This window comes from Procambarus clarkii, chromosome 27 (assembly GCF_040958095.1).
Source record: "Procambarus clarkii isolate CNS0578487 chromosome 27, FALCON_Pclarkii_2.0, whole genome shotgun sequence".
NCBI classification, from domain to species: domain Eukaryota; kingdom Metazoa; phylum Arthropoda; class Malacostraca; order Decapoda; family Cambaridae; genus Procambarus; species Procambarus clarkii.
In genome coordinates, this window is record NC_091176.1 from 24,485,839 (window position 1) to 24,513,485 (window position 27,647).

General features: G+C 40.0%; 1 protein-coding gene and 1 long non-coding RNA gene across 2 annotated transcripts in view; one reads left to right on the forward strand and one right to left on the reverse strand.

Annotated features, from left to right (window-relative positions):
* The window catches only part of LOC123762586 (uncharacterized), a gene marked incomplete at its 5' end in the record, with an annotated part of 78,633 nt that overhangs the window by 18,205 nt on the left and 32,781 nt on the right, over positions 1-27,647 (reverse strand). The window contains 5 exons of the mRNA XM_045749174.2: positions 2,536-2,683; positions 5,238-5,477; positions 5,602-5,686; positions 14,006-14,145; positions 17,716-19,893. Of these exons, the coding sequence (XP_045605130.2) occupies positions 2,536-2,683; positions 5,238-5,477; positions 5,602-5,686; positions 14,006-14,145; positions 17,716-19,893 (2,791 nt within the window). The remainder of the gene's footprint in view (positions 1-2,535; positions 2,684-5,237; positions 5,478-5,601; positions 5,687-14,005; positions 14,146-17,715; positions 19,894-27,647) is intronic.
* On the forward strand, positions 14,534-15,126 carry LOC138369299 (uncharacterized). Its single transcript, XR_011229804.1, has 2 exons — positions 14,534-14,728; positions 14,929-15,126. It is a non-coding gene; the product is annotated as an uncharacterized lncRNA (long non-coding RNA).

Consider the following 27,647-nt stretch of genomic DNA (forward strand, 5'->3'; position numbering starts at 1 on the left):
TCTTAGATTGTCTACACCTCTTTGTCCTTAATTATTTGCGGCTTCTGCAGTCGAATAATATATGCAAGCGGTTTCCTCCAGCTGCTGCTGTATGTCTGACTTGTTGGTTCTCCGGGAATCCCAGGTGGGTTCCTCCTGTTCCTGGATATGACCTGAGAACTGCGGTCCCTGGTCATACCAGGGACCGCAGTTCCGCATGTCGAAGTAGACCACAGGTGCCAGTTTCGGAGCCGGTGCTGCCTTCAATCCCAGCTGCGCCTCGTCAGTGAGGCTTCAGCAGCTGGTAGTCAAAACTAACTTTGCTTAATGAACTGTAAAGTAATTTTAAGTGTTAATTTTAGTGTTGTGTTAGTATAGGTTACGTAAATTGTTAAGAATTCTTAACTTCAAGATGTGTGGCATCAATCAAGAAGACAAACACCAACAAGGTAAGTTGAGGTTTCTAGTTGAATATTTAATAATTATATGTGGCAAGGCAATTCAAACTATGTTGTTTGTAGTATAAAAATAGTTGGAAATGGTCACTTTTGGACTCGTAAGTGAAAAAATACCATTATCCGAAAAATGTGATAATCCGGCTGGGGGTCCTTCCCATATAGTCCGGATGATCGAGTAGAGACAGTACTTCGCTTTCGGTTTGGGTGGTGTTGTCCTTTCTCTCGTGATTGTCCAGGACCTCCATTTTATGCCGAATACTGTTGCCTCATATCGTGCAGCGCTGGCAGAATTGCTTCAGCTTGCTTTCGATATAGATGTTACTTCTGTGCCGTTTCGCAAGCTGTCTCATGAGTTGTTTCACCTCACGCCTGCTCGTGCACCGCCTGAGCCATCCTGATCTTTGGACAGAGTGCTCTCCTATCTCTCTTCTCCTCAGTTTGTTGTGGCCCTTTCAGTTCAGGATTGTTTTTTGAAGGCTCTTTTCTTGTTGGCATTGACCTCTGGGGGTCGGGTTGGGAAGCTTCATGCTCTCCTCCAGCACAGGGATTTTGCTCTTTCGGTTGTGGAGATAGGTTTGTTCGTCTGCAGTCGTCTCCTTCTTTTCTGGCGAAGAATGAGACTGCTGCTTTCCAGAAGGGTCCTTGGGTTGTTGATACTTGGTTGGTCAGGCCAGGGGTGCATCATGTGTTGTGTCCAGTTGCCGTCGTCCATCGTTATTTGCACGCTACGGCTTCTGTATCCAGGGACACGCTTTGGGTTGATCCGATTTCCCTTTTTCCCTGTTCATGGGTACGGGTCTCTCAGGTTGTCTGCAGGGTTATTACAGGTCTCTTAGGTTGTCCGCATGGTTATTAAGTCTATCCAGCCTGCGGTCTATCCCCATGCCCATGATGTTCATAAGTTCGCTGCTCTTGCTGCAGTCTTTGGGAACATGTCCTGGGCTGACATTCTGGCACAGGGTTTTTGGCGATCGAACAGGGTTCTGGCTGCACGCTACGTCATAAATGTTCTTGGGTCTAGTTGGGGCTGTGTCGCTATGGATCTCAACTTTGAGTTGAGGTGTGGAGCACCAACTGCTTTCCAGGTAAGTCCCCTTTCTTATTTTGTCTTTGGCGAAGTAGCTCCGGGGAGCTGTAGGGGCTACGCCCAGACAGCCAGTGTTGAATGTAAAGAAACCCCATTTTCTGGATGAGTCTCGGAGGCTCCCCGGCATCCCTCCCTCCCTCCCTCCGGTCGGCGTTTTTTTGCGTATTTTGATATCCAGCTTCAGAACTGCGGTGTAGATCGCCAGCGTGTGGGGTCTGGGGCTCCCCCTTCCCCTCCCAGGAAGGGGGGAGCTGCACAGACGTGCAGCACGGCTTGTGTGACGTCATGCTTGTTTGCTCATTTTCATTTAGGGAGTTCTGTCCACTAGTTTGTCTATTATTATTGTTTTCACCAGAATAGGGGATTGTTTTGGGGTGCTTACCTTTCTGGGTGCCTGTCCCGGTTGATGGCAGATATAGAATGCTCCACAATCACATGTGGATTTCCATAGGCCATTGTTCCTTGTGCCTCTCTGAGGGGGTCAGGTTCTAGCCGTGGTCTCTGGTAGGCCTAGAACTCCATCCACATCGACTGATGGCAAAAGTTAGGACTATCTCTATGAGCCTGGATAGCTCCAGGGAGCCTCCAGGGCTCACTCAGAAAATGGCGTTTCATTACATTCAACGCTCGTTTTCTGGGCGAGCTCATTGTCCCACTATAAAAAAAATGGGCCAATCCCTGAACCCCAAATGTATTGCAAAACACATCCTGGAGGTCCAGGGAAATCATAGAATCGTCCAGTTTGAGAATGAGATGCCTGGGTGAAATAATGCTGTGAAAGATCAGAGGCCATAACCTGGCGCCTCTGTGATGGGAGCCAGGTATTCGCCCTGGTCGCCACTAAAGAAGAACACAGCTGATGTGACCTGGCAGATGGAAACCATCTCAGTGTATGGCTTCAGGAAGCCACAAGGAGCTTCCCTAGAAATAATGTAACAATTATCAATCTCTACATGGGAAAGAATTTGCTCATTTTTAATCAGATTGGGAAATGTTGTAATGATTGCATACCTAACTTCAAGTTGTCGTGTGCTGTTGTCTATTCTGACACAATGCCACTCATCAGAGCCATCCTGACACTGCCGTAGCCCATCACATAGGTGGAAGGTGGGCACACAGCCACCTACAGCACATGGCGTTTCATCCAGACCAGAGCATCCTGTATAAACAAAACTCATCAATCAGTAACCGAAGGATAGACAAAGGCAGGCACTTGCTTTTCTTGTCATATAAATGAGAAACAACCTCTCACTTTGGTATTACTCAGGGTGCCTGGACTCTGCCTCACACACCCTAGCTGCATTGCTGTTCTTGGCTTTGATTTAATAAATAAATAAATAAATAAATGTTTATTCAGTTAAAGTACATACATACAAGAGATTTTACAAAAATTTATAGATTTATAGATAGAGCTAGTACATACAATGCCTAAAGCCACTATTATGCAAAGCATTTCGGGCAGAACTGATTATCATAGTAATATACACCTGAATAACCTCTCATCAGTTGTACACATTCCTGATATTGCTTCTGTCAGTTGATGACATAATTTCCTACATTTAGGTGTCAATTAATTAAACTATTCCAGAAAATTGTGTTATATAGACTCTTGATAAATCTCCATTAATAATTCTGTACTTACAAGATCTAAACATGTCCAAATACATACTTGATAATATCCAATTGTTAATTTAATTTCTTGGCCATAACATTTAGGAGTTAAATGGATACAAATTATTAGCATTATGATTGTTTACAGTACTGCTATACTGCTTTTCTGAGAGCGGGTCCCCTTCAGTAGCTCCCTGTAGCTACAACCTAGAAGTAATGAAGCCTATGAAAAAACACTAGACTCTTGAGATTCCTATCGGGGACCAGGACAAGAATCTGAACCCCTCAGAGTCTAGAATAGCCTGGGAATCAAAGAATTGAGAAACTCCCATCAGAGAGCAAGCCCCACCCCAAAACAAGTAACAATAATATAAATTGTAAACCTGATGATTACAATGCAAATAATTATTACAGTACTGTATGGAAATTCCCAAAACAATGAAGGTGCCTGCTGACCACTAGATGGCAGCCTAGGAAACACAAGATCTTGGCTACCTATCTACCTCATTCATGAGCCACCTCGAGGAAGCACCACCATGGGAAATGGTTCCCTTATGATAGAGATGACAGTTTGTATATTTAGCCTGGATTTGATATGTTAGGCAGTGAAAATACATTGTTTAATTAATCTTCTCACTACCTACAATGCCTTAAGTCATAATGATACTCTGTCCACAGAACATTTTCTCTCTCAGACCGTATACACTGATGGTTCCCTACACCACCCCACGGGTGCAGCTGGAAGTCCAAATTGTCCTTGTAATGGGTGATGGCTTGTATTTTTAGTGGGGAGTTCATATAAACAATTGGGCTTCTACTCTTCAACCCAAACTATTTGCCTTACTTCTTACACTCAAATGTGTACGTCTCCAAACACACTAATTATAAGTGATTCTTTATCATCCTAGACTAGACTCAACTCTATTGGCAATCCAATTTAAGTCTTCTTTTATATGTAGAATCACAACACCTGCTCTTGTTGTTCTGTGCTTTCTAAAAGGTGGGTGTTATCTAAATTAAATTAGATTAATTAAATTACTAAATTAAATTAAATTTTTTATTCAGGGAAAAGTACATACATAGATGATGAGTTACAAATATCATGTTAGATTTATAGATAGAGCTAGTACATACAATACTTAAAGCCACTAATACACACAGCATTTTGGGGAAGGTGTGAGGGGAAAAAACATTTAGACTAAAATTTAAGGGGGCATAACTGCGTTTCTTATAAGTTGTTCAATGTAAACCAATCTTTTCTGGGGGGAGCCCCATCGGCGAGCTTCATGCTCTCCTCCAGCACAGGGGTTTCTGCTCTTTTGGTCCTGGGGGTAGGTTGCCAGATTGTAAATAGGGGTTTGTTTTGGGACGCTTACCTTTCTGGGTGCCTAACCAGGTCAATGGCAGACATAGAATGCTTCCAATCACATGGGGGTTTCTATAGGCCATTGTTCCCTTGCCTCTCTAGAGGGTGCCAGGTTCTGGCTTGTGGTCCCCGGTAGGCCCGAAGAACTCCATACACATGAGTGATGTCAAAATCTGACATTAGCATATCAGCCTAGTAAGCTCCGGGGAGCCGTAGGGGCTCCCCCCAGAAAAATGGCATCTGTTTACAAGAGCCCTGATGAAGGTGAGGTGAACCCTGTGTATCCGTGGGCCGTTTAAATATTACGTAGTAGTCCAACACATCGTATGATGTGATGTGCAATTTTGGGTAAGTTACTCAACACATCATATGATGTGTTGCGCAGTTTAAGGGTTAATTTATCTCTCGGTTCTTTGTTGTTCTTTTGTTTTTTCACTTTGAGGTCTGGGGATATGTAAATGTAATGCTCGTCTAGACACTTTAGGATTTGTGCATTTCTCAGTATCTTCTTTCTGTGCTAAAAATTTGAAATGCTTATGGTTACCATGTTTGCTTCACACTTGCCAAACTCCCTACCTTAGGCACTAAAAACTCCAATGATCAGGACTGTGATAGATGGGTAATGTGCTAAGAAGGAAATTTCACATTTTCTATCTCACAGATAAGTTAAACATTTGTGTGGGTTATTGTACTACAAAACTGCAATTATAGACCTTAAAAATGTTTGTCTACTTACCACAATTGTGTTCATCCTGTCCAGAATGACAATCAGGTATGCCATCACAGGTCCTGGCCAGGGGTATGCACCACCCTTCAGGACATCTGAAAGCATCACTAGGGCAGCTGTCACTGCAGTTGACCTCATCTGAGTGGTCACTGCAGTCAGGCTGGCCGTCACATCGTAGGGAGATAGGGACACAAGGGGATGGTGACATGCCTCCACATGTAAACTCATCAGCATGACACTTCCAAGAATCTTTAGAAAGATAAAGGAAAAACTGTGAGGATAAATTCTGGTATTATTTCCTAATTAGTATACTGTACAAAAATAATATACTGTACAGACAGAGTAAAGTAATTAGAGCATCTACAGCACTCACCGCAGTTTAGTTCGTCATCACCATCACGACAATTGGTGACGCCATCACATACATACTGCCGTTCAATACATTCACCATCCTGACACTGTAAATAAACCGTCAATTAGTATAACCTATTATTGTACGGTGTGAGAAAATCAATTGGATCAATGCGGTGACTCAAACCAGCAATCAAGGAACTTTCAGCCATGCACCTTATCCCCTGTACCACAACTTAAAATAAGTTCAACTGAAGCCTACAAACTTCTAAAGGTCTGGAGGCTTCTATTGAAGCCTCCAGATCTCTTGTGGATTCAGTGGAATTCCAGGTTAAATAACTTAGACTAAGTTATTCAACCTGGAATATTGTGAATTTCTTTGTGTAACTATATGGTATCATACTTGTTTTTCTGTAAGGAGTCCCTTGTGGCTCCCTGAAGCTACTATATACTGATATGGTACCCTCTACAGTGTTTGTTATAAGTATGCTCTTCCCTGCTTGAAGAGGCACATACTTACAGCAAGAAAAGCATGATGGTTTTACAGGTGAAAGATTGTACACTGAAGTATGTGCTGGGTACACATCACTGTGTGCATTACCTCCCTGGGCACACACAGCTGGGATGCTTAGTTGCCTCCGGCAACTATATTGCACGTTTCGCTCTTTTATCTTGCTGTGTTTAATCTCTGTTAACAGTGGTGTTGGTGATATTGTATTGTTCTTCTGGCACCCACCAAGAAACTAAGCAAAGAAACCATTCCTCAGATCATTGCTTTAAAGAAAGCAGGCCACCAAAGTAAGGAAATAAGTTAATTTCTGGGTGTAGCCAAGTCGACATAAGGAAGTATTGGCACGCTTCTGAGGGGAAATACTAATGACACACCAACACAGAAACATTGGTCTGGTCATCCCAGAAAGATGTCTTCAAGGACTGTGAACATTATAAAATGTTCATTGGAGAGTACCCATCATGTTACAGCAAGGGTTGATCTTGAAAAAATTCACTCTGGGACGAATAGACCAATGTTTTCTGTGTTCATGTGTCATTAGTTTTTATACCTTGGAAGCGCACACAATACTTCCTCGTGTCGACTTGGATACACCCAACAATTAACTTGTTTCCTTACTTTAGTGGCCTGTGTCCTTTAAAGCAATGTTCTGAGCAATGGTTTCTTTATTTCTTTGGTAGGGGCCATAATAACAATGTCATACCACATGAATATCAAATAAGTGCAAAAAACAATGGGCAGCCACAGAGCAAAATGCAACCAGAAAGCCAGGCCACTGGCTATGGTACTGTGGTCACCCCAGAGAGCTAATGCCTGCCATGACATCAAGTAGCCATTGCATACATCTGTCTAAAATCTTTTACCCATAGGACCATCATTCTTGTAAGTATAAGTACATAAGTATGCATACTTCTGGTGTGTACAGTATCCACTCAATTTAACGACCTCTTTTATACCGATCTGCCGGTAATAACGACCGGTTTGAGAGACCAGTATCTGGAGCCTCGTATACCGGTTTGGCGGTTGATATTACCGACGATCGGTACTGGGTTTGTTTTGGCATCAGCGGCCCCTCACATGGTGACCAGGCCACTGGCCTTGATCATCCAGAATCGTATATTAAATCTTAACATTCTTTTAAAATGATTCTGTTTAATGAAAAAATTCTAAATTATTATTAATAAAATATTTTGAAACAATTGTTATTAAGCAAAATTCTTTGTTTTCTTATTAAATACCTTTTATAGTATATAAAGTATACAGTATATAGGCAATAGGTATTTTTTTCCCCACAGACCTAGAATGTACTGTGCTGGGCCATGTGTCCACATTGTTTACCGTGAACTCGCGTGGCTGAGAGCAATGTCTCAGAATATTAGCCAAAGAAAATCAGATTCAGACAAAAATAGATAAATTCATGATTTCAATGGTTCGTGAAAAATTTTCGTCTACAAACCATGCTGTACCCGCTGGGAATTCAACAAGTCATGTAGCATCCGCTGGCAACGAGTGCCCTACAAGCCATGCTGCACCCGCCGATGCTGAATTCCCATCAACAAGTCGTGCAGCTTCCGTCAGCAACGAATGCTCTACATGCCATGCTGCACCTGCCCATGCTGAATTCCCATCAACAAATTGTGTAGGCTCTGCCGGCAACGAATGCTCTACAAGCCATGCTGCACCTGCCCATGCTGAATTCCTATCAACAAGTTGTGCAGCCTCCGCTGGCAATGAATGCTTTGCAAGCTATGCTGCACCCGCCGATGCTGAATTCCCATCGACATGTCGTGGAGCATCCGCCGGCAACGAATGCCCTACAAGCCATGTTGCTCCCACCAATGCTGAATTCCCATCAACAAGTCGTGCAGCCTCCGCCAGCAACAAATGCTCTGCAAGATATGCAGCACCCGCCAATGCTGAATTCCCATCAAAAGTCGTGTAGCCTCCACTAACGATATAAAATATGATTGAAAGGCATATAAATTAGAGTAAAAAGTGTTGATAGAGTACAGTATTGTAAGTGTTAATGATTATTTAAGCCTTGACAAAAAGATACTGTACAGTGTAAATAGACAGTAGAAATAATTTTCAATTGTGAATTAGAACTCATGTGAATTAGTAGTAAGGCTAGCTGTTGTGTGGAGTGAATGCCTGAAAATAAGTGTACATACTGTATATACCCGGTCCGGTCGGCCGAGCGGACAGCACGCTGGACTTGTGATCTTGCGGTCCTGGGTTCGATCCCAGGCGCCGGCGAGAAACAATGGGCAGAGTTTCTTTCACCCTATGCCTCTGTTACCTAGCAGTAAAATAGGTACCTGGGTGTTAGTCGGCTGTCACGGGCTGCTTCCTGGGGGTGGAGGTCTGGTCGAGGACCGGGCCGCGGGGACACTAAAAGCCTCGAAATCATCTCAAGATAAGATAACCCTGCATACAGTGCAGAACAATATAAAACAAGCGCTGCAGAGGATGACATAATCTTCACAGCTTCATAATCTTCAGCGTCATTAAAAGTCAATTTACCAATTTTATTATAGTACAGTATTACAACATATTAATTTTTTTTTTCAACAAAAGCTACATATACGCTATAATATGTAGCGTATATGTAGCTATAATATGTAGCTTTTGTTGAAAAAAAAAATTAATATGTTGTAATACTGTACTATAATAAAATTGGTAAATTGACTTTTAATGAAGCTGAAGATTATGAAGCTGTGAAGATTACGTCATCCTCTGCAGCGCTTGTTTTATATTGTTCTGCACTGTATGCAGGGTATATACAGTATGTACACTTATTGTATGTACACTCTGCAAATGTATATTCTATCATTAGCAGAGAAAAGATGAACTCAGAATATTTCATCTTGGCTAGCTCTCAGTTAGTGACAAGGCTCGATCGCCATTGTATGGCATGGCCGCCACAGCCTGTGTCATAACATTAAAAATACATTACCTGCACTGTACAGGGTAAAACAAAACACATCTTCAAAATTTTATTGAGAAAATATTAACATTCACTGATTGATACATGAAATATTTTGCAATAGAAAGGAATGAACCAATTTTTTCCCACCCATCTGGACTCGATCAGAGCGTGTTCACACATCATCCATGCAGCAGCCAACAGCTGGCTTAATCGTCGGCGTGGCATTAAATTGGAATGCAATTACAGTACACAATGAACTTTATTTAATTTCAGTTATACAGTATAAAATATATCTTACCTGAATGGTACTTGAAAAATTACCCGACCCGACTTAACTTAAGAAATACCGGAGCTCCGGAAATAACGACCAGGGTACAGCCCAATATAAGCCATTAAATTGAATGGATACTGTACTTTCCATAAGTATGCACTGCCTCAAGTATATACTTTTGATGAGTACTACTAGGTCGCGTTAGCCACAGACCCCCCTCACAGAGGTGCAGGGAGCACTGACATTTATTCTCGCCACCACCAGGGAAGACAAGCAGGAATTCAATGAGTCAAAACAAACCACTGCCAGCTTCAATAGAGACTGTAGCTATGAAGCCCACTGAAAGAACTCCCCCCAACTATGTACACAAATTATCAAATTCACTCAGAACTAGTGCAAGCTCATTCTCCCACTCCCCCCCCCCCCCCCACTCATTTGGGGAAGAAAGAGGGAGGTAGCCTACCAGCAGCCGGCATCTCCACTCTGAATTCTATGCTGATTAAGTTTGAACTGGGTCACCTCTCTTCTGCACTGGCTCCAGTGTTCTGCTGATTCAGCTAGGTGGTGGTTTTTTGCCCTTTGTGTTTTCTGTCCACTGCAGTGTAGTGAGAGCCTAGTTTTGAGAGTGCTTGGCACTGCATGTGTACAGGGTTACCTTCCTTGTTTGATTCTTAGTGCTGCCCTTGCACTGCCAGGTTATCTTTCCTGAAGCATTTGAGAGTTACTCCCTTAGGGCTCATCTGTGTAAGGGCATGAGTTTGTGTCTACTCATCCTTACTAAAGAAAGGGGATAACAGTCTCTATGGGAATTAGTAAGCCCTCTTCTGAGGGCAGCAATACTTCTTTCATATTTTTTTTCAATATTTTTCAAAAAGTCTTCTGAAATCACACGTGGGTTTATTTCTACAGACTTAGAGGTACACATTATATCAGGAACAGGACTGTAATTTGTAAACACTATTGAACAAGGACTTTACAAGAGATTACTAGTCCCATAAACATTGGACTTAATTAACAAACGAGTACCTGTATACTCTAAAGCTATTTATACTTTAATCTGGTGCACATGAGTGTTCTTTGTTCTAGTTCCCAGTTATCTCTACTGTACACTGGTAATTATGCAATGTGACTTACAACCTTTAACAAGCCATGTAGCCCAGGACACTAAACAAGGTTATCACAGTCTACACCAAAGATGAAAATCACACAAAATATCCAGCCATCACTGGGACAAATAAACAATCAATCCTGTTCCTAATAGTGTGTAAAACAGCACCACAAGTACAATAAATATGCCCCTACCTAGTTACTATTTGGGATGACCATCAAACTTGACCTAATAGGTGGGATGAGTATCCGAATGGTACCGCCCCACCCAAAGAATATTGACCGAGCACGTCTATTGTTTACACTCGTTTCCCTCTAGTATTCCAATATTTTATGGATCCCCGCCTATTTCTTTTCACACCAGAACTGGCAAAAGTGCATAGACATGCTACTAAATGGTTCCTGGTAATAAAAAAACAAGAGCTAGAAGCTAATGGTTTTAAATTTGCCAAAGCTGGAAGACAGAAGAAAAAGAGGTGATATGATCACTACATATAAAACAGCAAAAGAAATCGACAAAATTGACAAGGAGGAATTCTTGAAATCTGCCACTTCAAGAATTCAAGCATAGATGCCCCCAAAATATTAGAAAGTTCTCATTTGCAAACAGAGCAGTGGACAGTTGAAACAACTTAAATAAGTTGTTGAATGCCAAAACTGAGTTTCAAAGCATCATATGACAGAGTATTGGGTAGATGGGACACCATGAGCATAGCTCTCATCCTGTAACTACACAGGAAAACTCAGACAACACTGGTTCAGTGAAAGTTTGAGGGGAGAATGAATGAATACATATGTAAAGCATGAAAGAAAACCTCTTAGAATACATCAACTACAGTATTATTTAAGTCTTAAGTTCAGGTCCTTCACTGTCCCAGAAATACTATTGACATGGTAGTCAGATTGAAAGCGAGGTGGGATTACTAGGTGCTCTCTGTTTATACAATTAATGGTGCCACCTGGTGGTTAGCAATAGTAGAGCAATACTTACTTTACTTTTTTCTTTACTTTAAAGATACTTTATTCTAATACTAATACTTTATTCTTTATACCCATTAGTATTAAGCTTTAGTCATTAATGTTTTTCCTGCCCGAAACGCTTTGCGTAATAGTGGCTTTAGGCATTGTATGTACTAGCTCTATCTATTAATCCAACAAACTTTGTAAAATCTCTTGTATGTATGTACCTTACCTAAATAAACATTTATTTATTTTTTATTTACTTGCCAGTTTTTTCAGTCCAAATATTGCTTGGGGAAGGTATTTTGAGCATAGATGAATGTACCTTCTGAAGGCCATTCAGGGCTAGATTAACCCCTTAACTGCTCGGCTTCCAAATTTGACACCCCCCCCCCCCAGTGTGCAGGAAATAAATTCTCTGGAAAAAATTCTTTTGTTTTTTTAAATTGTCAAAAACCCTTCCCTCAGTATGGGTATGTCAAAAAAAATTCGACATTGTACATACTTTGGCTGCTATGGGGTCCGTAAGTTGGTGCGTGACGTCATCATTCCCCGTTCGCCCATGACATACGCTCCCGGGGCCAGTAGGGCACCCGGGGCGGGGCGCGCGAGTTGCCGCGAATATATTTTTGTTCATTTTTTGCGCACAGTTCCAAATACATTTTATTTGTTTTTACATGCTAATCCTATGTATAATGAAGACGTACACTATATTATGGCAGTAAAACATCCGTACTGTCAGAAGACACTGTGTTACGTGCATGACACTTAATTGTGTGCACATAAGTTGCACATATTTACCATGTATCATGCTAATTTATGTATATATACAATCTATTTACACACTATACACTGTCACACAGCGAGCATCAGAAATATTACAGGAACAACCGTGGACATCTTCAAGAGGAAACTAGATTGTTTCCTTCAAGGAGTGCCGGACCAACTGGGCTGTGGTGTGTATGTGGGCCTGCGGGCCGCTCCAAGCAACAGGCTGGTAGACCAAACTCTCACAAGTCAAGTCTGGCCCCGGGCCGGGCTTGGGGAGTAGAAGAACTCCCAGAACCCCATCAACCAGGTATCAACCAGGTATACATTCACCATCAACACACACAGAACTCCTCGAGTGTGAGCAGCCACACCCAGCCAGCCAGCCCTCCCTTATTCCTCCAACATCGTACTTGCCATCACCCCTCCTCCCACCATACTGTTATTCACACCCATATTTCAGGTTCATTTATGTATATTTACAACACATTTACACACTCTACACTGTCACGCACCATAAACACACTCAGAACTCCACGAGTGTGAGCTGCCACACCCAGCCAGCCAGTTCTCCCTCTCTCCTCCAATATCGTATTCGCCATCACCCCTCCTCCCACCATACTCTTACTGTTTTTATTACACTATTTACATATGTTATGTTTTCCTATCTACGTGTTTTATTCACCAGAACTATGCAAGTAAGCCGGTATTGTGTCCAAACAGTACAGTTGCCACCATACACTATATATATGACAGAGTGCTGGGAAGACGGGACACCACGAGCGTAGCTCTCATCCTGTAACTACACTTAGGTAATTACACTGCATGAGAAATCACACAGCAGACAGCAGATGACGCTACGATTACATCGTCACCTCCCTCACCAAAATAGCTCCTCTCAACATACTCCTGTTGCTGTTATTACATCATATACACACACTGTATATACCCATGTACATATGTGTTCCCCATAGCGAACCACTAAGCTAGTATGGTGAGCAAAACAAAAGTGGCTACCACACACACACAGTGAGGCAACCTCAATTCTCTCCCTCCCTCCCTCACCAAAATTCCTCCTTCCACAATACTACGCACAATGCTAATTATAACCACAATCCTGCTATTATCACAATCCTGGTCACTAATTCCTGTAAATGAATAACTGACCACACGTTTATTTTGAAAAGGAACCTAAGAAGTCATTTGAAGAATCCTAGATGGATGAAATAAAGTTGTGGTGCTGTGGCTAGCGCTGTGAACATCGTTAACAGCATTGAATCACTGATATTTGAACATTGTACCCAGTCATTATCACACTCAGGCTCTTCTATAATACTATCATGGCTAAATAATACAAGTTATATATATATTTTGACATTATTAGGCGATGCTGTGGTCACACGCTGGACAGCAGCGCTGTGCGCTCATGCTGCGAGCGCCAGCCTTGGTTGCTCACTCACTACTGAGGCTCTCACACCCGGGAATGTGGACCACAATTTTTTTTAAAGATGGAATCTGTTTACAAGAGCCCTGAGGAAGCTGATGTGAACCCCATGTAGCCACGGGAGTTTTGAATGGAACGTGAAAAATAAAAATACCCGGAGTCGCGTTGAGCAAACCAGACGTAGGCCTGCAGGTGCATTGAGCAGTTTAGAGATTAAGTATTCTCCAGTAGTGTATCTCCTTTCCCTCATCTATATCCTAGAAGGAATGGTTTGAAAAGACTCCAACTGTATCTGGAATGATAAAGGTTGCATTAACCCTGACTGGAGTCGCTGAACCCTAAGAGAGTGAGACTCATACCTAAGGGAGCAACCAAGTGGCTTAAAATATGAAATAGTACTACCAAAAAATAAACTAGAGAGTCTATTTGCACATACCTGGAAATTACCAAAGCAGTTGTTTTCCCTACAGTCATGCTCATCCGAGAGATCCGAGCAGTCAGGCACAGAGTTGCAGCGAGCACTTCGGGGAATGCAGCGTCCAAGGGGACTTGTGCCATTTGTGCACTCCACCTGGTCTGTATCATTATAACACTTGTATTAATAATCTGGTACAATTTACTCACAATATAGTGCATAATACTGGACTAAATTTTCACCAAAGCATTCTTTTATGAATAAAACAAATTATCATCATCCTGCTCAAATCATGAGCACAAATGGGCGACGTTTGATAAGCTACCAGCTTCTTAGGACTATAATCAAATTATTTATATATATATATTATATATATATATATATTATATATATAATATATATATTATTTATATATATATATATATATATATATATATATATATATATAATATATATATATATATATATATATATATATATATATATATATATATATATATATATATATATATATATATATATATATATATATATTTGAGTAACGTCAACACCACATGGTGGGGTCGCGCTGCTGCTTGCACATTCTTAGACGCCTCCGACGATGCACATAAATTATGTTGTTCTTGTTTAAAGATGCTAATGATGCTGGGATATAAAAGGGTGACTGCTGAGATGTTGCAAAGCATTGACGTTTTTGTAGGAAAAAAGAAATGAAATATCTGATATACAACAAATGTCAAAAAAGTTCGTTCGGTGTTCGGCAGGTAGGCTGCTCCATTATAACAATCTTTCTTTGTTTCAAATGTGTTCCATTTGTTTTTTATTTGTCATTTACGTCTCAATAATGGAGAAGCCTACCTTACATACACTGAATAAACCATTATGACATTTTCCTTTCTTCAAATGTGTTCAATATTTATTTTTCATTTGTCTTATAGCAAAAGGTTCGTTCGGTGGTCGGCAGGTAGGCTGCTCCATGTTTCTTACATACAAAAAACGTAAATAATAAAAAATATGAAGAATTTTGAAAACCAGTACAAATGTCAAAAATGTTCGTTCGGTGGTCTACAGGTCGACTGCTCCATGTTTCTTAAAAAAAAAAAAAACGAAAAATAAAAGAACTGTTGAAACAATTTGAAAAATGGACAAATGTCATAAAGGTTCGTTCAGTGTTTGTCGGGTAGGCTGCTCCATTATTGAGACGTAAGTGATAAATACAAAACAAATGGAACACATTTGAAACAAAGAAAGATTGTCATAATGGAGCAGCCTACCCAACAAACACTGAACGAACCTTTTGCTATAACGAATATGAAAGACAAGGGCTGCTGGCTGGGTTAGTAGTGCGTGAGCAACCATTTGTAGCACACATGCCTCTGGCTCTCAAACACCTGTCCCACACGGTGTTGAAAGACTGTACTCAGTCAGTGCAATTCAGACCCTATTGTTTGAAGAACATAAGGGTCATAACATTGGTGAAGCTAGGCGCAATAAGGGCTTAACACAACGGTCGGATGCCTGTGATACAGCACCTATGAGGATGATACAGCAAGCGTATCCAGGTGTAGCTCTGAGCCCCACCCTTGCCATCTCTAATGTATATAGATGATACATAGATGAATCGTTTTCTGCGTTCAGTGATGATGCATCTGATACAAGTAGCATAGATGAACAGTGTTAGCGGCTTCCATGGTGGTGGTGTTCATTGATATTTTTAAGAATACCTGAATCTTTTCCTGACTGATGGACACTCTTTGAGGCTAGCTGAATCTCTTCCTGACTGATGGACACTCTTTGAGGCTAGCTGAATCTCTTCCTGTGTGGGACCTTACAAAGCGATCTTTTCAAGACTACCTTACAAATTGAGCTTTTCCTATAATCGTTTCAATACTACCTTATGCTTTACAAGCTTGGCTACATACCACCTACAAGTACTAAAGCCAAGGGTGCATGCGAGTGCATTATTTGCAAGCACACAGAACGATGAAACAGGAAACAAAAATCTATCTGTAGCTGGTGCAAGGAGAGCAAAGTCGCGCTGTGTACCATGGACTACTTCGTTGACTATTACGCACCTCCAAAGTACTGAGTGTGTAATACAGTGTGTTACTGTGTAAATAGTATGTGAAACTGTACATATTGTAATATTAGTGCATTTTTACCACGTAATATTGTGACAATAAACATTTATTGTGGACACATTACTGACACATGTATCACAGTTTCATGGAAAATTATGAACATTCTACTGTATACATATTGTAAAGGTCACAAATATGCATCATATACGATAAAAGAAACAAATAAAACCGCATTGGAAATGCATAGGAAAAATATTTGAAAATATATTTGTGGCAACACGCGGTGCTTGAATGGCCTGCGCGACCGTGTCTGGGAGCTTCACACACGGGCGACCAGCCCCTGATGACGTCACAGCGCACCTTGTCCACGCCCTCACAGCCAAAGTAAGTGGAATTTGGTAATTATTTTTACATAGACATGTTCAGGGACGGTAATTTATCATTTTACAAAGAAAAATTATATTTTGGGGAACATTTGATGTCATGCACACTAGGGAAATTTCACAATAAACACAGTGCATCACACTGGTTACATGGGGGACACTCGTTTTGTATGACGTCCGTTTCACATGACGAACATGGAACGGATTAAATTCGTTATGGGAGGTACCACTGTGTATATATATATGTATATATATATATATATATATATATATATATATATATATATATATATATATATATATATATATATATATATATATATACATATATATACATATATATATGTCGTACCTAGTAGCCAGAACGCACTTCTCAGCCTAATATGCAAGGCCCAATTTGCCTAATAAGCCAAGTTTTACTGAATTAATATATTTTCTCAAATTTTTTTCCTATGAAATGATAAAGCTACCCATTTCATTATGTATGAGGTCAATTTTGTTTCATTGTAGTTAAAATTAACGTAGATATATGACCGAACCTAACCAACCCTACCTAACCTAACCTAACCTATCTTTATAGGTTAGGTTAGGTTAGGTAGCCGAAAAAGTTAGGTTAGGTTAGGTAGCCGAAAAACAATTAATGAAAACTTGGCTTATTAGGCAAATCGGGCCTTGCATAGTAGGCTCAGAAGTGCGTTCTGGCTACTAGGTACGACATATATATATATATATATATATATATATATATATATATATATATATATATATATATATATATATATATATAATGTATATAATATATTTTATAAAATAATTTTTTGAATATATAAAGAGTACTACTGTACCACTGGTTACATTTGTAGGGACTTTTGGCCTCAAAGATGATGACATGTAGTATATTGTAGCAATATATAAATGTAGCATGTATATATTGACAAAATATATATCATCAATCACAATAAATGTGGGTAATAACATTTCATTCACTTGGGCTCTAGGAGCCTCAAACCTCTGAATCCCCAGTGTGGAAGAGGGTAGCTCTATCAACCATGCTATGAACAGCCACAATAAGGAAGAATTCAAGAAGCAACTAAATTCTGCCCAACTGGGCCTTTAAGTATAATTTCTCTATGCTTGAGTGACAGCCCACACATTTGCATTTCTGTCCAAAATGCAAAAGTGTAGAGTATTAATGTTGTCCATGCTGTATAATATGCCCCCCAAAATATTTACATTAATCCCAAGGATATCGAGAGAAAACACTTACCTTCACTACAGAGCATCTTGGCTGGCATAACTGAAGACACTGTTGTGGTCTGGACTTCTTTATGGAATTTCCAGACGAGGGTTGGATCAGAAGTGGTGACACTGTCAGAAACATTAACAGAGGTGATCCCTGCAGGTGATTCTCGTCCTGCAGCCAATTCACCACTAGGAAGTACTGCACCAGATGAATTATAAGTTGTACTAGTTGTGCCTATTAAGAGTGTTGTAGAGGTTGTAGTAGATGTTGACTGTGGTGCCACAGGTGAGTCACCTGAAGCATTGGTGGCATTGCCTAACATGGAGCCAAGGTCAGAACTTGCATTGAAAATAATTCCAAAATCTATACCAAAGTTGGAAGGATCAGATTTATCAACATGGCTTTCTTCTCCCTGAATATTCACATCAGAATTTATTATGACAGTTTGGATAGTATGGTTGACACTCGCCTCTGGAGGTTTATTAGTGATCTCGGGCAACTCTGTGAGAATGGGTGCCATGGGTGTGGTGGTAGATGTAGTGGATGATGATGTTCGCACAGGTGGTGGTGTTTTGTTGGCAAACACTGGGTTACCTTCATATAATATGGCATGCACTGTCACCACTTCTTTATTAAGATCATCATGTCCTTCTTTAGGAACAATGTTTTCAATTTCATCTGCCTTAGCTGCAGTTATTATAACAAAAGGTCTCTCAGATGTTTGTGCAGTACTGTCCCTTGTTTCATTATTGAACAAAATAGTACTGCTTACTGGAATTTCACTTGAACTTTTATTGTGACTAACCTTATCAGATGTTTCAAAACTTGTGGTGTTGTAGGTATTTATTGTTTCATTATTGATTAATAAAACTGTACTGGTTTCTGTTGTTCCTTTTATGCTTGTATCTTGTGTTGCATTCAGTGTGGAAGCTGAATCTGGAAATTGGTTTACAAATTCCTCAGGCACGTTCATATCCTGAAGACGCACATCCCCAGGAGAGTCTCCTGGCCTGAGTGCTGAGAGATCCTGAATAATAAACACTTTGTCAGAGTGGCCATTTGCAAATGCAGCAATATCTTCCAGGCGTGTCCCAGGAGACACATAGATCTCTGGAGATAAGACACTCCTGTTGGCTGGAGGATGCTCTTTGGTGATAATTATAACTACTGGGTCATCTGTAGATGTTACATTCACTGTTCCAGTCACATTGGTGGGTGCCTCAACTGTATGAGGCACAGTGGTGATAGCTTCCCCTTCTACTTGACTAGTTCCTCCCTCACTTGTGGTGATATTTGTATGGTCTATAACAGCAGATTCCAAGGTGGTAGTATTTAGAGTCACTTCAGTAGTGGAGGAAACTGTTTGTGTCTCATTGACACCGACAGGTTCTCTCTCAACATTTGTATCTACAGAAGTATTTGAAGCAGTTTCTGAAGGCAATGGGGTGCCATCTTCAGATTCAGGTGAAATCTTAATTATGTCTCTTGCCTCTGAAGCTGTAGTATTGCTATCTTTTCCATGGTCCCCATCTGTAACTCCATGTTCATCAACCTCAAGACTGATATGGGTTGTATTTTCTACTTGGATAGTAACATTACTCGAGTCCATTCCTTCTACAGCTGTCAATGATTCATTTGATCTTGGTTTTACACTTTCTTCTATAGGAGCAATGGTTGTGCTTGTAACATCAGTAACATTGCTTGTGCTTGCAACATCAGTGACATTGGCTGTGCTTGCAACATCAGTGACATTGGATGTGCTTGCAACATCAGTGACATTGGCTGTGCTTGCAACATCAGTGACATTGGCTGTAGCATCAGTAACATTAGTTTCAGTTATAGTAACACCAGTAGCATTTCCAATAACATTTTCTCCCTCTGTGGTAACATTGGTGGGAGCTTCTGCAAACACATCAGTTCCTTCAATAGATGTGCTAGTGGAATTGAGATCAGCTGTAGTAGCAGCATCTTCGAGTTTAGTTTTGTCATCTCCTGGGTGTATGGAAGTTGTGTTTGCATCCTTCGCTTCTTCATCAGTCAGCTTCGGAGGCTCTTCTATCGCTGTCTCTGTAGTCTCTGACTTGATACTGACGAAGGTGGCATTGCCTACTTGATTTATAACTTTGCTGAATACTTCATTTAAGGTGATTTCTGTTGTGGTTGAAGTTGATGATGATGTGGTTGATGATGATGTGGACTGATCTGGAATACAAGATGTAGAATTAGAAAAATATTGTTGTAACTGCCTATTTTGCTGAGACTTGCAAAAATTTATTGTAATAAAAGACACTGAATATTGCCAATTATTATCATAATTATATTAAAATAATTCACAAGCTTACTTTAAAAAAATCATGATCATCTTTTGGCAATTTAAATTATTTGGCACTGACAAAGCAGTTAACATAATGCTTTCTATATAATACAGTACTTATATGTAATAATACTTTGCAATTGTAAGAATACTGTACATCACTGCCATTGAGAAAATACTGTACTTTGCAGATATAAGTAAGCAGACTTGACTCTTAATACAACAATATCAAAGATTATCCCCCTTCACCATGAAGCATGCTCTAGGAAAATATGTCTTAAATATCACAACTCAGCAATCTTTAACTGCATACAACTACAAGATACTTTACAGAAATAAGTTAGCAGACATGGCATATACTCTATGTATAAAGATTTGTCCTTCATTAACATTATGTGTCTTAGAAGATTTACGCATCTTAAGACTACAGAACAAGAAAGGTTTAGAGTGAACTAGTATGGTGGCATGAATCCTTTATCTAGTATTACTTTGCAGTGCATCAAAACGTGATCAAATAATAAGACGTGTACAAATCTTCATAAAATAATTGGATTACCAAACATCTCACCTGATGCACTTATGATATCAAAAACATTTCCTCGTATATTTGATCAAGAACTTTCTTAAATCAGCATTGTATGCATGTTACATATAGGTTTGCACTGATTTTTGTGTTATATTATTGCTTAACCACAAACTCAGAGTTGTTTGGGTGTAGAGTGAATGAGACGGGTTAGAATGGAAAAAGAAAACAATTACAGAAGAGATAAATTGCTAGGATATACAACTGGCTGCAATACTGTGTTAAGCAATGTGCCAGTTAAAGCTGAAACATTTATTCAGTACAGCAGATGCATATGCTTGTGCATTTACATATCATTAACTATATATCATCAGTTATCAACCATGAACCATTATTACATTTTCCCTATCATGAAACTGGGGACACTAGCCTGAAAAAAAGATGAAAAACTGTTGGAAAAAATGGGATTGAAAATAAGTCTTTCATACCATTATCCACCCTTGAAAGCATTGGGGAACCAAGCTCCACCATGCACTAGCAAAACAGCCACCTCAGTAGCCATAAAATACACTATGAGATCATATAAAGTGCAAATTCTATCATTCATATTTATTCCTCTACAGTATTCATATTCACTCTTTTTATGCATTCACTCACTCAAATTCATTCGACCCATGCAGACCATTTCATTAGTTTTATTGTTGTGATGACGTGCATGCTACGGTCTGTCTCCCCATCACTTGTCATGTCTAGCCATCCTCTCTGCCTTCTTCTCTTCCTCCTAAGCACAAATTCAAATAGTTTTTTCTGCCACTCTTTAAGCATTTATTCCTTCACCATGAACATGACATTGTGGCACATTCTCTTTGGTCTTAAGAGTCGCAGAGTTTTTAATTCTACATCTTTCCATGGCATTATTATTCCTTATTCTATATTCATATTATTACACACACTCCTCAATTGTCTATCTTTAAGACACTGCTAATTTTTCATTCAAATTCTGCACTAGTGTTCCATATCCAAGCATTCGTACCCTGAATTTCGCACACAATTATCTTATTAAAACCGTCAGTAGTTTCCAAAGCATCAAATGACAAAGAGTACTGGAAAGACAGGACAAGCGAAGCTTCTTTCTAACTACACTTAGGTAATTACACTCACTTTAGGCTTGTATTGAGTCCCACCCCAAGATCGAAATATAATACTGTACCGACCTCCCCAGGGATGCAACCCCACAACAATTTTGTAAGTCCCTGATATATATAGTATTTATTGCTAGGTGAACAGAGGCATTAGGTGAAAGAAAAGATGCTCAACAACTTCTGTCCTGTCTGGAAATCGAACCCAGGATCCATGATTGTCAGTGGAGACTGAAGCACACTGTATTACTCATCCTGCTCTCTTTCATAAATTATGACATCTTTCCATATACTGTACAGTAGTATACATTTAACAATGACATGGACATCAGACAATCTTGATATAATACTATACATTACAGTACTGTATTGTTACCAGATCTAGTCAGTCAACATGCCTGTAGCTATTCATAATTTGTTTCATAAAATATTTTCTTAGTATTTAACAAACATTACATTAACTCCATATATGTCAATACTCTCCATAGTCTTTCAGTGTTCCCAAAATAAAATAAGCAGTGATGTACGTGAAAATGGTAAACTACAAATTGTATGGAATGTTAAGAACTAGAGCAACCAATCTTACAGTGTAGTTTGCTTCAAATTAATTACTGTGGCACTGCTACAATATACCATGGTGCAGAAAGGGGACATGTCAAGCTGACACTGCTTAAGTATCACCACTGCAATAGTACTTACATGAGAAGGGAGAGGTCATTTGACGATAAATATAGTTATGGAGCATGGCAGATGCCAAACATGCTGGAGAGTGTGGTCTGTGTATCACTTGTCAAACATGCTGGAGAGTGTGGTCTGTGTATCACTTGTCAAACATGCTGGAGAGTGTGGTCTGTGTATCACTTGTCAAACATGCTGGAGAGTGTGGTCTGTGTATCACTTGTCAAACATGCTGGAGAGTGTGGTCTGTGTATCACTTGTCAAACATGCTGGAGAGTGTGGTCTGTGTACATGTCATTTGTGAAACATGCTGGATGGTATGATGTGTGTGTGTCATTTGTCAAACATGCTGAAAGGTATGTGTGCCCAGCATTGTAAATACTGTAAGGTATGGGAAGTAAGACATGTTCGTGTCATGTGATTCTCAAAATGGAGGCAAAGGTGGAGGTGTCTGTTGTTATTCATGCTCAAAGCTAGGATGCATCTTAAATGATTGAAACAAGGATGCCTTCAAGGGCTCAACAGCATCCAGAGTTTGAACATTTAAAAGCAACTATGCTAAGGAGCCTATTATATTTTACCAGCTTTTAAATTATAACAATCTACCCAGTTTAGTGAGATGTTGTATTTCTATAATTTTACCACAAATATTGCAACTTTATACATCGGGCAGTAGATAAGCATGATGTTAAGAATTGTATTTGTAATTTATTACTAACCAACACTAATGTATGTAGCCATGTAAGGAAAGACTGGCATAATAAGAATACAGTATGCACAATTTTGCTAAATAGGGAAAGATGATATACTGGAGACAGAGGTAGGTAACTTAATACCTAACCGCAAGTTAAAGCTTCATTAATACTGAATGATATATATTTACTGTATATACAGCATATGAATAAACTTGTGCTATCAGGTGCCTATCAAACCCATATAATATTATCCATTATATTTTTTCTTGCCCCATCTTCTAGTAAGTGTACAGTATGTGAATTATGCATTATTATCTCAAACTTCCTACTATATTGATCCTGGTCACAAAATTTGGTAATTTAATGACAATGAAAGGCATTGCAGGAAAGAGTTATGGAGAAAAACCCCAGCGTTGTATGTAATGAAACGCCATTTTCTGGGTGAGACCTGGAGGCTCCCCGGAGCTTACTAGGCTCATATGCTAATGTCAGACTTTGGCATCAGTCATGTGTATGGAGTTCTGTGGGCCTACCGGGGACCACGAGCCAGAACCTGGGCCCCCCTCAGAAGAGGCAAGGGGAGCAATGGCCTATAGAAACCCCTGTGTGGTTGGAAGCATTCTGTCTGCCATCGACCGGGTCAGACTGCCCAGAAAGGTAAGCATCCCAAAACAAACCCCTATTCTGGTGAAAATATTGCTACCAAGAGCCGAACAAGTGGATTGAACCACGAGCTCGTGGTCCCCTGGTAGGCCCATAGAACTCCATACAAATAACTGATGCCAATGTCTGACATCAGCATATCAGACTAGTAAGCTCCGGGGAGCTGAAGGGGCTCCCCCAGAAATATGTTTTTTAGGGTAGGGTAAATGGCAAAAAAATAAAAAAAAGTTGTAAAGTGCAGTTGGACATAAAACCAGTGTTGAATGTAATGCAAATATCTGGGCGAGTCCTGGTGGCACTCTGAACCACCAACTCCAGTGTAGGTACAGTAGTTACAGGGAGGTAGGTAGCTAAAGCCAATTACTAGGTACCTTCAGTCGAGGAGTTCACTGGCCTATCGGGAGATCACCGCTGAAACCTGGTCCCCTCAGAGGTGTTGGGTCAGTGTTTCCCTTGGCCTCAGTGCCCCCCATGTGGCCTTGGGGTGGCTTTCTATGCCAATGGTCTTGTCTTTGCTATGATACCTACAGTGCTCACGTCTCCCTGGTATGTGCACAGTACTTCCTTCTCCATAGGTAGTTAGCTTCAGGGGTTACCCCAGAAAAGCAGCATTGAATGCAATGAAATGCCAATTTCTGGGTGAGCCCTGGTGGCTCCCTGACACCCACCCTTCACCCCCTGGAAATGGGCTTCTGCAACATTTGTCGAACTAATGGCAGTGAGGCCAGTGAACCATGGCCTGTCCTCTCCTGCCCCCAAATGAGGGGAAGGGATGGGCAAATGAGCAGGGGCTGGGTTATAATATTTTCAGTCATTTGTGTACATTTGTTTACACTCACTGACTTTCTAGGTACCTTTTGCAGTGGTGACATAAATGAATAACTTAATATATAACTGTCATGGCTCTTTACGCCTTGGTGAAGAGACCAAGTTCTGACTCTGGGTTCCCGGTAGGCCACAGAACTCCGCTACTGATGGCACCTAGTAGATGGTACCTACATAGGAGATGGTAGCTTCAAGGAGCCACAAGAGGCTTCCCCAAGAAAGGTGTTATGTTATAGCAGGGCATCAAATGAGAGCATCATGAGTGTAGCAAAGGAAGACACTTGATTCAGTAATATCAAGACAAAGAGCAAAGGTGGTCTCTGCTTTATCTGTGAGTCTGTTGTTGTGGGCTGTGTTGTCTATAAGTAATGATTCTACTACTGATTATGTGTGCTTCTGCTGTAATTAACTCTCACAATGCCTATTAATATAGTTTAAGCAAATGTGTCATCTACTGTGACTTCTGTATGGCATTTGTAAATTTTGGTTTTGGGTGTCTTTCCTGATTTTGCAAAAATAATCTAATATTCCTGCGAAGCGGTTCCTCTTGCCGCTGTAATTTTCATGACAGTTGTTTCATATGTTGTGACTTTTGTTAAAGCCAGTTTTCATTTCCATCATCATATCTATTTCAGATATTATTTCAATTTGAGAATGAGGTTTAGTTGTGATACAGAACCTTCCTGACTTCATGTATTCTTCTGATAACTCCTTTTCAGTTGTGATTTGTGCTGTATGATTCCTGTTTCACTTAAAATGTTCTTTTCAGTATGTTCCTATTGTAGTTTTAATTTTGTTTATGTTGTGACTTGTATTCCATTTGGGGTTTCAGTGTCAGCTGTGATTTTTGTTTCAGTTCTTGCTTCAATTGAAGATGTGATTTCAGTTAAATATTTGATTTCTTTTTCAGTTGTTGCTTCAGTTACAGATGTGGTTTCTGTTTCAGATGTAGCTTCATTAACAGATGTTTCTATAGTTACAGCTCTTGCTTCAGTTACAGATGTGGTTTCTATTCCAGTTGTTGTTTCAGTTACAAATGTGATTTCTGTTTCAGTTGTTGCTTCAGTTACAGATGTGGTTTCTTTTCCAGATGTTGTTTCAGTTACAGATGTGGCTCCTTTTCCAGATGTTGTTTCAGTTACAGATGTGGTTTCTGTTTCAGTTGTTGCTTCAGTTACAGATGTGGTTTCTGTTTCAGATGTAGCTTCATTAACAGATGTTTCTATAGTTACAGCTCTTGCTTCAGTTACAGATGTGGTTTCTTTTCCAGTTGTTGTTTCAGTTACAAATGTGATTTCTGTTCCAGTTGTTGCTTCAGTTACAGATGTGGTTTTCCTTTCAGTTGTTGCTTCATTAGCAGATGTTTCTATAGTTACAGTTGTTGCTTCAGTTACAGATGTGGTTTCTGTTTCAGTTCCTGCGTCAGTTCCAGATGTGGTTTCTGTTTCAGTTGTTGCTTCAGTTACAGATGTGGTTTCTGTTTCAGTTGTTGCTTCAGTTACAGATGTGATTTCTGTTTCAGTTCTTGCTTCAGTTCCAGATGTGGTTTCTGTTTCAGTTTTTGAGTCAGTTACAGATGTGGTTTCTGTTTCAGTTCTTGCTTCAGTTCCAGATGTGGTTTCTGTATCAGTTGTTGCTTCAGTTACAGATGTGGTTTCTGTTTCAGTTCTTGCATCAGTTACAGATGTGGTTTCTGTTTCAGTTGTTGCTTCAGTTACAGATGTGGTTTCTGTTTCAGTTCTTGCTTCAGTTCCAGATGTGGTTTCTGTATCAGTTGTTGAGTCAGTTACAGATGTGGTTTCTGTTTGAGTTGTTGCTTCAGCTACAGATGTGGTTTCTGTTTCACTTATTGATTTAGATTTAACTGTGGTTTCAGTTTCTGTTGATGTGTTTGTCTGAGTTGTGGTTTCTGTTTCAGTGGAAAATATTGCCGGAGCATTAGTAGTAGTAGTAGTAGTTGTCGTTGTTGTCATAAGGGTAGTAGTGGTATTTGGAATGGTGGTGGTGGTAGATGGAACAGTGATAGTTGTGGAGGGTAAGGTAGTGGTCGGTCTTTGAGTTGTAGTAGTAGTAGTAGATGTGGTTGATGGTGTTGTAGTTTGACCTGTAATTTTAGTTAAAAAAAATGGTTATATTATTAAACATTGACAATTAGACAATATCATGCTAAGGCATATTCTGGAAGATATTAGTTCAGAAAGACGATGAGTGGCGATATCTTGAGACTTCTCAAACTTATATCATGCTGTAATCCTACACGGAATAAAACAATATGCTGTGTATGCTAATATATTATCACATTATAAATGGTACATGTATCGATAATGGTATTATGTGGAGGTGGTATATGGAAATATGCAGTGAAAGTGGTGACATGTAGTAATGTGTGGTTTTAGAAATAATGTGTGTAAATAGTGGTGATATATGGTATGTGGTGGTAGCGGTGACAATGGAGATATGTTGGGGTAGCGGTAATGTGTGGTTGTTGTGGTAATATAATAATAATTCATTGTGTCGGGGGACAGGCAGACAGTTCATACATACAGTATATTTTAAGTTTATATCGAGGTCCCCTCCCCCCCACCAGGGTTGAATTATTGAACCCCTCAGGATGTAGCTGACTAACAACAAACTGACTAACTACTATCTATTTACTGCTAACTAAACAAGAGTATTAGGTGATAGGAAACATGCCCAACCAATTCTGTCCCACCCAGAATTTGAACCTGAAATTTCCAATTGTGAGTTGAGAAAGAACCAGACAATACTACTGGGACCCTATGTGGTGGTAGTGGTAATCTGTGGTAATAGTAGTAAGAGTGGTGACGTGGTGGTAGTGTTATGTAGTGGTGCTGATATGTGGTAGTATTAGTAAATACAGTATGGTGGTAGTGGTGATATGGTAAGTGTGGCACTGAATGGTGCTGGCACGTGGTGGATGCCAGTATGTACTGTAGTGTGGTGGTGGGCTGTAGAGATAGTAATGTAATGTGGGGGGTGATATGTTGCAGTTATACTATAGTTCATATATATTTTTATCTGATAAGCAACATAGGTATACTATATTGGAAAAATTAAGGCTACATAGGAGACTTACAAAGTTGTTATATAAATAGAGA